At 43.7% G+C, this 12,042-nt stretch overlaps 1 protein-coding gene and 1 long non-coding RNA gene across 2 annotated transcripts; one reads left to right on the top strand and one right to left on the bottom strand.

The window, feature by feature from the left end:
* The first annotated feature begins 13 nt into the window (after nucleotides 1-13).
* spring1 (SREBF pathway regulator in golgi 1) lies at nucleotides 14-6,611 on the top strand. The gene is made up of 5 exons (XM_086169798.1): nucleotides 14-632; nucleotides 1,430-1,586; nucleotides 1,961-2,112; nucleotides 2,259-2,372; nucleotides 6,103-6,611. The coding sequence occupies exons 1-5, from the start codon at nucleotides 537-539 to the stop codon at nucleotides 6,184-6,186; spliced, it is 603 nt and encodes a 200-aa protein (XP_086025924.1). The 5' UTR covers nucleotides 14-536; the 3' UTR covers nucleotides 6,187-6,611.
* Nucleotides 6,612-7,736: 1,125 nt separating this feature from the next.
* On the bottom strand, nucleotides 7,737-8,987 carry LOC147221329 (uncharacterized). Its single transcript, XR_015107890.1, has 3 exons — nucleotides 8,958-8,987; nucleotides 8,724-8,875; nucleotides 7,737-8,213 (listed from the first exon to the last, which is right to left on the bottom strand). It is a non-coding gene; the product is annotated as an uncharacterized LOC147221329 (long non-coding RNA).
* Between the last annotated feature and the right edge of the window lie 3,055 nt (nucleotides 8,988-12,042).

The raw sequence follows: 12,042 nt of genomic DNA, 5'->3' as shown, positions 1-12,042 counted from the left end.
GTTGGACGTTTGTTTTGCTGATGTTGGATGTCAAGAGACGCGGTGGATTAAAGGGGGGGGGAACAAAAAAAAAGCACAGCGGTTTTATTATTTGGAGCAGTGCAAATTTTTTCTTCTGGATACTATACTGAGCAGCTTCATCGCGATTGTATTTTCATTTTTTTAACATTGTTTTTTCAAGTGAGAGGATCTGAACCTGGCACAACTGGCTAATGCTAACGCTAGGTAGCAGCATGCTAACAAAGCAGTCCTTTAAAATCACTGCTGGGCTCCGTCAAGGCGTCGCTCTCCTTTTACATTAATTAACCACCTCTCTCGCAACTTGTAGTGGATGTCCGCTAACCAATGAAACCCCCGAACGCTGGTGTCAGCTTGCATGAATCGTATTTGACAGAGGTAACGCACCGGGCATTAGCTTAGCTTACCGCATATCGTTTTGTATCGGCGAACGACACATCAGGCAGGGACTTGAGACCCCAGTGGAGGTTTGATGTTTTGGACTGTCCCCCCCGGAGTCTCACCAAGAAAGCCATGCCATGATGGTGCTGCGGCGACTACTAAGAAAGCGCTGGGTGCTGGGAGTGGTCTTTGGACTGTCTCTGATCTACTTTCTCACCAGCACACTCAAGCAGGTACAGGAAGTCCAGCTCCGTTTCGAGAGTGTGTGGAGTCGACATAGTGCATAGTGTGCGTTGACAGTCCACTGACGGGTCTGTAGACATCGGGCCTGTGACTGCAGTGAGGGGGGGAAAAGTGTCGACTCAGCTTTCATTCTCAGGGCAGTTGGCTGTGCTGCAGCCTGAGGGATCTTTACCAGCTCCGCCTCAGAAGGCCAGCAGTGGAGGTCTCACGGCCGAACACGCGGTTCTGCTTCTCACTTGAGGCACCGTAACCTCCTCCAGGACGTCATTTATCCTGGATGGCTGTCGCTGTCTTCAGTATTTGTCCCTCAACAATCTGAAAAGACAGAAATAAAATGAAAATAATATCCACGGAGACTTTGTCTGTGGTTTGCATGATGCATTTTCCTGCTGAGTAGCCACATTTCTGGTGCATCTGGCCAGAGGAACAGTCTGTCCTGTCTTTTAATGTTTTTTTTTCCTAACAGAAAACAACAAAAAACAGGGCATCTCACTTCAATTTTGTTGGATAAAAGATGTTAGAAAGCAAAGCAGTCACATTTGGGGCTGATAATTCAACTCCAAATATGAATGATGAAAAAAAAAAAAAGATGGACAAAATTATACCCAAATGTAACAAAGATGCCCTCGGATCATTTTTGCAATACATCAATATACTTGTAAATGACAAAACTAAAGACAAATAATTTCACTTGTAGTGAGAATTATCAAGACAACCTCCATTGCTTGCAGGATGTAACTATACATTTTCCCCTCAATGATCTGAATCTGCTGTCCGGCTGTTGCAGGAGGAGCGGACCATACGAGACCGCACGCTCTTGGAGGTTAGAGACTCGGACCATCGCATCCCCTGGAAAGTCCGTTTCAACCTGGGCAACAGTAGCCGTCAGATATCTCAGTGCCGGAACTCGATCCAGGGCAAGACGCTGCTCACCGACGAGCTGGGTGAGCCGAGCCGCTGTTAAGCACCGCCATCAAATATGATGGAAATCTACTGACCGACAAGAAACTAGGCGACACAGTTACGGGTTTGGAGCCACAAGCTGTGCAGACAGTCAGGGTTTTATTCTTGCATGATCTCAAGGGGATTCTTATCATTTACTTCGTGCAGTGTTGTGGTTTTATTGAGGACAAAAGGTAATGTATAAAGTACAAAGAAAATATGTGATCAAGGATTTTACATCGGTTCTCAGTTTAAAATACATTTCAGTAGCATTAATGAAATGTCTATAAACTTTTTTGCTCCTGATATTTTGATGAAGTTGCATTTTCTTGAGCTTTATTATTTCATTTTTCTTGTCTTTGCTCATGTTTTTCAGGCTACGTTTGCGAGAGAAAAGACCTGCTGGTTAACGGCTGCTGTAATGTCAACGCACCCAGCACCAGGCAGTACATCTGCAAAAGCTGCCTGGCCAATGGCTGCTGCAGCATCTATGAATATTGCGTGTCTTGCTGCCTGCAGCCCGATAAGGTAATCGAATCAACCCGTTGGCTCAATTGTCAGACTAACTGATGCTTCTAGGTAAAACCGCATGTAATCGGAACAGGTGCAGGAAGTGAAAGAAATGTGCGGGTTTAATCTGTTCACAACTTTCTTCTCTCTTATCTGCTCTCAAGCAACCTCTCCTTGAGCGCTTCCTGAACCGCGCAGCCGAAGGCTTTCAGAATCTCTTCACCGCTGTCGAGGATCACTTTGAATTGTGCCTGGCCAAGTGCAGAACATCTTCACAAGTGAGCTCACCGTCCATGGCCAAAATAAGTCACTTACATGATAGTTAATTATACAATCTGGGGCTATAACGCCAATTTGGAAAAATGTTTGTGGAATGCGATTGAGTTTCCAGTGCCATCGGGGATGGAAAATGGCAAGGGTTCTGTTACTGAAGCATACTGAAGGAATTGTGTAAAAATCTAAAAATAACTAAAAGTATGCAAAAAGCACATGTGGAAAAATGGTTTCATAACCATTCAAGCAGCTGAATAAATGAATTACAGCTGATACAACAGTTGTTTACATCCAAAAAAATGTCGAAAAATAGTTGTTATTGTAAAAACGGGCATCTGACTTCTTCTTCTTCTTCTTTCGGCTTTTCCCGTTAGGGGTCGCCACAGCGAGTCAGCTTTCTCCATCTAACCCTATTCTCTGTATCTTCCTCTCTCACACCAGCTACCTTCATATCCTCTCTCACTACGTCCATAAATCTTCTCTTTGGTCTTCCTCGAGACCTCTTGCCTGGCAGCTCCAATTCCAGCATCCGTCTACCAATATATTCACTATCTCTTCTCTGTACATGACCGAACCATCTCAGTCTGGCTTCTCTGACCTTCTCTCCAAAACATCGAACATGTGCCGTCCCTCTGATAGATTCATTCCTGATCCTATCCATCCTGGTCACTCCTAAAGAGAACCTCAACATCTTCATCTCTGCAACCTCTAGTTCTGCCTGCTGTCTTTTGGTCATTGTAACAGTTTCTAGTCCATACATCATCGCTGGTCTCACCACTGTCTTGTACACCTTTCCTTTTATTCTGGCCGATAGTCTTCTATCACATAGTACCCCTGACACTTTTCTCCACCCATTCCAACCTGCTTGGACCCGTCTCTTCACCTCTTTTCCGCACTCTCCGTTGCTCTGGACTGTTGACCCTAAGTACCTGAAATCCTCCAGCTTCTTGATCTCCATTCCCTGTAGCCTCACCGCTCCACCCGAGTTCCTCTCGTTCACACACATATATTCTGTCTTGCTGCGACTAACTTTCATTCCTCTCCTTTCCAGAGCATACCTCCACCTCTCTAGATTTTCCTCTACCTGTTGTCTGCTCTCACTACAGATCACAATGTCATCCGCAAACATCATGGTCCATGGGGATTCCTGTCTAACCTCATCTGTCAGCCTATCCATCGCCATTGCGAACAAGAAGGGGCTCAGAGCTGATCCCTGATGGAGTCCCACCTCCACCTTGAACTTCTCTGTTACCCCTACAGCACACTGTACAAGTGTCTCACAGCTAGCATACATGTCCTGCACCAGTTTAACATACTTCTCTGCCACTCCAGACTTCCTCATACAATACCAGAGCTCCTCTCTTGGCACCCTGTCATATGCTTTTTCTAGGTCTACAAAAACGCAATGCAACTCCCTCTGGCCTTCTCTGTACTTTTCTATTAGCATTCTCAACGCAAATACTGCATCTGTAGTACTCTTCCTAGGCATGAAGCCATACTGCTGTTCACAAATGCTGACTTCTGCTCTCAGTCTAGTTTCCACTACTCTTTCCCATAACTTCATTGTATGGCTCATCAACTTTATCCCTCTGTAGTTGCCACAATTCTGCACATCCCCTTTATTCTTAAAAATAGGCACCATCACACTTTGTCTCCATTCTTCAGGCATCTTCTCACTCTCTAAGATCCTGTTGAATAATCTAGTCAGAAAATCTACCGCTGCCTCTCCTAGACACTTCCACACCTCCACAGGTATATCATCAGGACCTACTGCTTTTCCACTCTTCATCCTCTTCAATGCCTTCCTCACTTCACTTTTACTAATTTTTGCTACTTTGTGGTCTACGATAATCACCTCTTCTACCCTTGCCTCTCTTTCATTTTCCACATTCATTAGTTCTTCAAAGTACTCTTTCCATCTTCCCATCACTCTTCTAGCATCTGTCAATACATTTCCCTCTCTGTCCTTTATCACCCGGACCTGTTGTACATCCTTTCCATCTTTATCTCTCTGTTTCGCCAACCTGTATAGATCATTCTCACCCTCCTTACTATCCAACCGAGCATACAAGTCATCATAAGCCCTTTGTTTTGCCTTTGCTACCTCTATCTTTACCTTTCGCCGCACCTCCCTGAACTCCTGTCTGTTCTCTTCAGTCCTCTCAGTATCCCACTTCTTCTTCGCTAACCGCTTTCTCTGTATACACTCCTGCACTTCCTCATTCCACCACCAAGTCTCCTTATCTACTTTCCTTCCAGATGACACACCAAGTACTCTTTTACCTGTCTCCCTGATAACACTAGCTGTAGTTGTCCAATCATCTGGAAGCTCACCCTGACCATCCAGACCCTTTCTCAACTCCTCCCTGAAAACCCTGCAACACTCCTCCCTTTTCAGCTTCCACCATTTTGTCCTCTGCTCTGCCTTTGTCCTCTTCATCTTCCTTGTCACCAGAGTCATCCTACAAACCACCATCCTATGCTGTCTGGCTACACTCTCACCTACAACTACTTTGCAGTCACTAATCTCTTTCAGGTTACCTCGTCTATACAAGATGTAGTCTACCTGCGTGCTCCTACCTCCGCTCTTATAAGTTACCCTATGTTCCTGTTTTTTCTGGAAAAAGATGTTCACTACAGCCATTTCCATCCTTTTTGCAAAATCTACCACCATCTGTCCCTCGGCATTCCTATCCTGGATACCAAGTCTGCCCATCACTTCTTCATCCCCTCTATTGCCTTCACCAACATGTCCATTGAAGTCTGCACCAATGACCACTCTCTCATTTCTGGGAATATTCTGCATCACTTCATCTAACTCATTCCAGAACTTCTCCTTCTCTTCAGATTCACATCCCACCTGGGGGGCATAGCCACTAACAACATTGAGCATCACACCTTCGATTTCCAGTTTCAGACTCATAAGTCTATCTGACATTCTTTTCACCTCTAGGACGTTCCTAACAAACTCCTCCTTCAAGATAACTCCTACTCCATTTCTCTTCTTGTCAGTACCATAATAGTACAACTTAAAGCCTGCTCCTAAGCTTCTTGCCTTACTACCTTTCCACCTGGTCTCCTGGACACACAGTATATCCACCTTTCTTCTCTGCATCATGTCGACCAACTCTCTACCTTTTCCTGTCATAGTCCCAACATTCAAAGTTCCTACTCTCAGTCCCAGGCTCTTTCCTTTCCTCCTGTCTCTGCTTCCGAACACGCACTCCTCCTCCTCTTCTTCTTGTTCTTCGACCCACAGTAGCCCAATTTCCATTAGTACCCTGTAGGTCATCAGTACCAATGGCGGTCGTTGTTAACCCGGTCCGCGACCGATCCGGTATGGTATAGTTTTGGTTGTCTCGCATATTTGGTTTTGGCAAAAGTTTTACGCCGGATGCCCTTCCTGACGCAACCCTCTGCATTTATCCGGGCTTGGGACCGGCACAGGGAGACACTGCTCCGTGCCCTCCCAAGGCAGGCTTGGAGAGGCACGGGCCAGTGCCGCCCTGAGGCTGCATTGTCATTTTTTGCTCTTCTGGGTTTGTCAAGTGATTAAGAATTAAGAGCAAAACATCAAGGATGCTTTTAATTTCAAAATCCCGTGTCTTTCTCTGTACTATTTTTCAAAACGAGTCTAATGTTTTTTTTTAGTCTTCTCAACTCTGGAATGAAGTTACTCAATTTACTTTTTTCCATCCCTCTCCTGACTTTTTTTTTTTTTTTCATTTCCCACAGAGTGTCCAGCATGAAAATACCTACAGAAACCCTCAAGCAAAGTACTGCTATGGGGAGAGTCCTCCAGAACTCCTCCCTGTTTGAGCATTTGAGTCAGAAGCAGCCGGAAAGACAACGATGCTTCTGGACAACCGGCGGTGCTGGAAGAAAACACTCTGAAGACTGTTCTGTTATAGCAGCGGATGGCTGAGGATGTTCAAGGCTCAACCTCAAACTGGACAGAACTTGTATTTTATTTGATTATTTACACTTCATAAGTGCATTAAAGGCTTCATACGTTCATCCATGATGATCATCAGGTCGACATCGCAGGCAGCTCAACCATCGGGATCCGCTTCAGACCAGATCATTTCAGACAATAACATTTCATTCTAAAACTGATTTGACAAGGTAACAGCTGTTTATTTCATTTTAAATTTTTTTGATATTTTAAACCATCAAAAGAATGTGTCATTACATTGTATAGTGCATGCATGTGATACGGCTATTTAATTAAAGTCACTGTGAAACGACACTGCCCGTGACTTGTGCTGTGTAACATCTGAAATACCAGTTCTGCCAACAAGCAAACTGATATATCTCAAACTACATTTGGAAAGCTGCAGCGGCATAATTTCACAAAATCTTCAAAGGACACGCGGTGTCCTGACAAATGCAAAGATCATAAAATTCAACCCAAAGATAGTTGCTCACTGACCGAGGACTGGGGGGGTTAATATACATAAAATGAGAAAGATGACAAAAAAAGGGTTTGAGGCGGACTTGCATCCGTAAAATAAAACACTGATGTATTTCCTGTCATGTGACGTCACCAAGGGGATCCGGGGATTATGGGTAATGTAGTCCTACCCGGCGACTCAGTAAATGTGACTCTTCATGCCAACCCGCCCCGGGCGAAGTGTCCCGTCCGCGGGGGGGGGGGGGGGGGGTAAATACACGAAGTAAAACAATCAATCACTATGAAGGGTGAGAAAACAAACGGTGGCAATTAGGAGATGTTTCATTGCCCCTTATGATTCCCCTACTTGGCAGGTTGATTAATTACCGCCACAAGGGAGCAGGCTCCAGTGAAAGCAAATTATATTAAAAAGAAAAAAAACGTTAAAGAGGCATTTAAACATGTACTCTGTTCACATAAGGATAAACAAGTTTTTGTTTTACTTTTACCTTAAAATATCGCTATCGATGTAAGGGTAATAAAACGCAAACGCTGATTAGCTTAGATTAGCGTAGCGTGAACCAGGTAAGCAGCTAGCTAGCGCTACAACGCTAGTTACCCTCTAACAAACGAGACAGGGTTGTTTTTTCTCGGCGAAGAAAGAAAAACCAAACAACTAAAAGTTCTGCTTAGAAAATAACTTACTTCACGTCAGGGGCCCCGAAAGTCAAATACATCCGCGACTCCACTCGCTCTTGCGAAGCAATTGTTCTGTTAGCATTGGTTCGAGAGCTCAATTTACCGCCTAGTGGACAGAGCCGGAAGTGCGTCATGATTTCATTTTTCACCATAGCGAGAATATTTACTTGGGAAGCTAAAGGCCACAAAATGCTATCAATAAAATAATCAAGTAATTTTATCTTTTTACTGTGCTCGCACTTTTTTATATAACTTGGACATCACAGGAAGACAGACTGAATTTCATTGTTTATTGCACCGCATTAAACTTTTTGTGCAGCTTTGCGTCACTTTCCTTATGAATTATTTTGTTTTCGTATTTGCCCTTTGAGCTTTTGACCCAAAACTTGTGCTTCAGCCATCCCGAGTAGTACCGGGCAGACTGCAGAAAAGTGTGACTCCACTGCTTCCTCTCAAACGTTTGCTCAGGCAGTTTGAGCGGCCGCGGCTTCAGGGAGCAGCTGCCTCCGAGAACGTCCCTCACGCAGTGTGTAAGTAGCAAGACCATGGAGGTTGTATCACGGATCATTTCATGAAGTTGAGCATCAGCGGGATTCAGGTTGTCTCTCTGGTCCTCCAGGATTTCTTCCATGCCACGGGCCGCGAAAATGAGGCTGCACTGAACCTTCGGGCCGTTGATCAGAGAGTTCTCGTGGACCTGGAGGTCGGGGAAGCCCGGGAACCAAATGCCGAAGTCCTTCCCATTGGCTTCTTCCTAAAAGTAGGAAAACCATGCTTGAGTTGTGGCCAAACTCGAAGCTGGAGATTTTTAATTGTCATTCAAGCATAATGAAATTTTGTTGAGAGCTCCCTGCTCGATGTAGATTAAATAAACATCGTATGTACATAATACGAGACATAGTATATACAAATAGACATCGTATATACAGATTGGAATAGAAATAGGAGGTAGCAGCAGGATGGCAATACAATGTAATTAAAGTGCAGCTTTCCAGTGTGTAGGAGGTGCCAGGTGTGTAAGTAAGTACATACTTGTAGTTATACAGGCATCCGAAATGTCCCGAATAATAATAAAAATTAAAAAAGGATGTACAAGGATATATGCGGGTGAATATCTAGTTCCGGGTTATCGCACTATATTAGCATTGGATATGGATATGAATTATTGCACGGAAGAAATGACATCCTTGGAAATCTACTCTTCTCGTCTTCTTTGTTTAAACCTCACCCGAAGAGGTAAAGGACTGTTAAACCGTAGACTTACAAAGCGCGCGAGGGTTTCGTCCTGCAGGCTCCTGGTGAGGGCGGCCAACGCCTTCAGGTCGCAGGAGGACCGGGCGTGTGTCTTTGACGGAAGCGCAGCGGCCGTGCTTCGCCACAGCATCATCATCCAAGCGCAGGTTAAAGTCGCACCTCCTGCAAAGCGGGGTTCGAGAGAACCAAGGTTTTCTAAAGCGTCGGTGGACGACGAGCATCGCTTGGCTTGTCGGACTCTTACCTGTCCGGGGTTTCATCCTCTTGCGGTTCTTCTCGACGGCGGTGCAAAGGCGCGTACGTACAGAAATGAGAGATGGACGAAATTCGCGCTTATCAACTCCTCTCTAAAGTCAGTAATTTCCTCTAAAGACAAAGATCAACCAGGAAACCGTCGGTTTGACACCTTCAAATGTGACCTTATCGGTCGATGGGAACATGGCACTTGTTAAAGAGATCGCTTGCTTCGATGCATAACTTTATCGTTGGGTGACAAGATGTTGCAGCGGCCTGACGTCGGGACTGCCATCCCCTGCCCATTATTCACTCTTGGGTGTAGGATTGTTAAAATAAAGGTTGCGTTTGTTGTCGGGTGCTACGCTAACTTTGGTGAGATAATTTCAATCTTTGACTCCGCCGATGTTAAAAAAAAAACCCGCTTTATGCAATGCAAGGAAATTCGGATATCAGAGCTAATATCAGTGCAACAGAGAGCAAAATACTTAATGACAGATATATTTAATGACAAAATACACATTTATTAAAAATCTTTCTTGACTGAGGACACATGTCTGTAAGCTTGTTGCACGTGGGGTAGAAATAAAAAGACCCTTGAAACAAATATGAATAAATATTAATATAAGGAGGTTAGAAGCGTGCAGATGGTCAATAGATTCAATCCAAAATATTTACAACAATATGAGGATTAAGCAGACAGTAGACACTTTGAATAAATGCTTTTCTGACCCATTAGAAATAGCATTTTAGACTAATAAATATTCATAAATAATAATATTTTACAAATGAAAAATAGATAAAATAGACACAACAGTGATTAAAAAATATCTAATAATTCTTATTAAAAAATCAATCTCTAGATTTTATACTCTACATGTAAAAAAATAAAATTTAATGATTAGAAAATAAAACAACTGAGATGTCGCTTTGCTCAGGGCGTTATTTGGGGGTTTAGGGGCGTAGGGGTCAAGTTCAAATCTGAAACATTCACATTGTTCAGAACTTTTTCCATCACCTGGGTACAATTCAGCAGGGCTGCCACGACCTTTCTGTCGTGCGTTTGCTTGGTGTAATCGTCATTACGACTGTGTATGGACTCTGGGGTTTGCAGGGTGGGCACCTTGCGATTGAGCAACTCAAACAATTGATGCTTGAGGTACATGAGATTATCTATGATATAATCTAAAGTGTTATTGTAACAGTCTTTCCTCTTGGACTGATTCATCCACTTAGTGTGCGCCAGGAGATGGCCGGTCTTGGTGTATACGTCGGCCAGCCCCTTGATGGTGGCGCAGGACTGGTTCAGTTCGAAGAGATCCAAGGGCGGATGTCGCGGCTGGCCGTGGCATTGCACCTGCGAGAGACGAAGACCCCTCAGCGTTTATCTCCAAATTGACCTCCGCCCGCCACATATGGTAAATATCACGACTCAAAACTACAGGATGAGCCTCACGCAACTACAAAGGTCAAAAATCACAGATTCACATATAAATGAACAATCTGAGGGATACTTACAGATTGATTTCGGAGCAATCCCGCCAAACTTTTGATATCCCCTACGTTGTTCTTCGCGTTTTTCAGTTGCAAGGTGGCGTTGGGGGTGGTGGGAATCGTCAATTTCCACAGGAGCATGAATACAAGAGCTGGGATGGGATAGGCAGTGGACGTTGCTTTGAAACGCGAACTCTACTGAACAGTCCAAGGACCGGCGCTACAATCTACTTCCTAGTCCCCTTCCCCGTCTGGGGGAAATGTATTTTTTTATTTTATTATCTCATTTATTTTATTAGTTGAGGTTCAAGCGTCGTTTGCCTCTAATAGCAGGAAACACTTCTTGATTTGAATGAACTTTGCTACTTGGGTTTCCACCGCAGCATCCAAAACAAACAGATAAAAGTGCTGCTAATAGTATTTTTACTTCCTCTCCTGGCCGTAGATGTTACTCACACGAAGTGAATAGCTTATCATCGCAGAGGAAATTAGTTCATTCTGTTTACTGATGAAACCACGAAATATATTCAAAACTAAAATAATGCATTCGGTTGTCATCAAAGGGGCCGACTGGACGTCCGGAGTCGGCATCGGTTTTGATATTTGGGAGACAAAAACATCCGCTCACACTGAGGATATTTCGATGCAGCCATGCTAATGTTAATTGAAAAATCCAAACTGATTACATCTACATTTATAATGCATCTGTGACTCTAAAACGCTTGAGCGCCATTTTTGCACCATGGTTGTTTAACACCTTGGCTACAGCCAGAGCAAGAAGCTTAACTTTCACAATCAGCAGCAGAGACACAAGTGAGTTATATCTCTAAACAAATGAGAGAAGATTTACCGCAGAGCCCTGTAAGTCCGTCTGCCTTCAGGAACATGATGGTAGTACGATGTTTGCAGCCACGAGAAAGATGAGAGAAGATGCACCTTGCAATTTCTGCCGGCCTTTATATAGAGCATTTCAAGTTATGTGTTGTTTCCTCCCACTGAAAACTGTTCACAAAAAAAAAATGAATGATGACCCCATTGATTGTCATCATTTGTGATTGCATGGTTCCATTGACAGATTACATCTCGCAATTCAGTGAAAGAAACAAAAAAAGTCAACATTTCCCTTAGCTAGATCACTCATCTAATCGATGTCTGATCTCCCCACCTCTTCCATGTTATTGTTTATGGGATGTGATCCCGATAGGCATTTTACCTAATTCTCTGACCGTAATCCTCCCACACTTTATCTCACCACCAACGCAGTTCACCTTTTACCCAGTGAATATATTAAATAAATCTATTTTTGGTACGTCTGTTGATGGCAGTCGTTTAAACTCGTCCGCTGCTCCCCAGGGCTCTGCTCTGGGTTCTCTCCTGTTCGCTGTCAACAAACCCAATTCAGCGTGATCTCTTCTTCTATCATGGTTCAGTCTTAAAAATAAACAACTCTACGTTCAACCGAAATTCAGGCGCACGGATGTCCGATTTTTTTTCCTTCGTCTGTCAAACAACTTAATTTTTATTTTCACTTTATACCAGAATTTACTGTTTTCCTCTTTAATATAACAGTGCACTTTACTGCTAATTTCCACTCAATTATT

This window comes from Fistularia commersonii, chromosome 22, assembly GCF_037954325.1.
Source record: "Fistularia commersonii isolate RoL2024-O1a breed Wild chromosome 22, RoL_Fcom_v1.0, whole genome shotgun sequence".
NCBI classification, from domain to species: domain Eukaryota; kingdom Metazoa; phylum Chordata; class Actinopteri; order Syngnathiformes; family Fistulariidae; genus Fistularia; species Fistularia commersonii.
Note: the sequence above shows the minus strand (reverse complement) of the source record. Positions and strands in the feature narration are given on the sequence as shown.

What these genes read in the sequence shown, in the direction of transcription:
- spring1 (XM_086169798.1), top strand. Translation starts at nt 537, where the DNA reads ATGATGGTGCTGCGGCGACTACTAAGAAAGCGCTGGGTGCTGGGAGTG. An exon ending in GCTGCTCACCGACGAGCTGG is followed by an intron (nt 1,587 to 1,960) that starts GTGAGCCGAGCC and finishes CATGTTTTTCAG; the next exon opens with GCTACGTTTGCGAGAGAAAA. An exon ending in AGTGCAGAACATCTTCACAA is followed by an intron (nt 2,373 to 6,102) that starts GTGAGCTCACCG and finishes CATTTCCCACAG; the next exon opens with AGTGTCCAGCATGAAAATAC.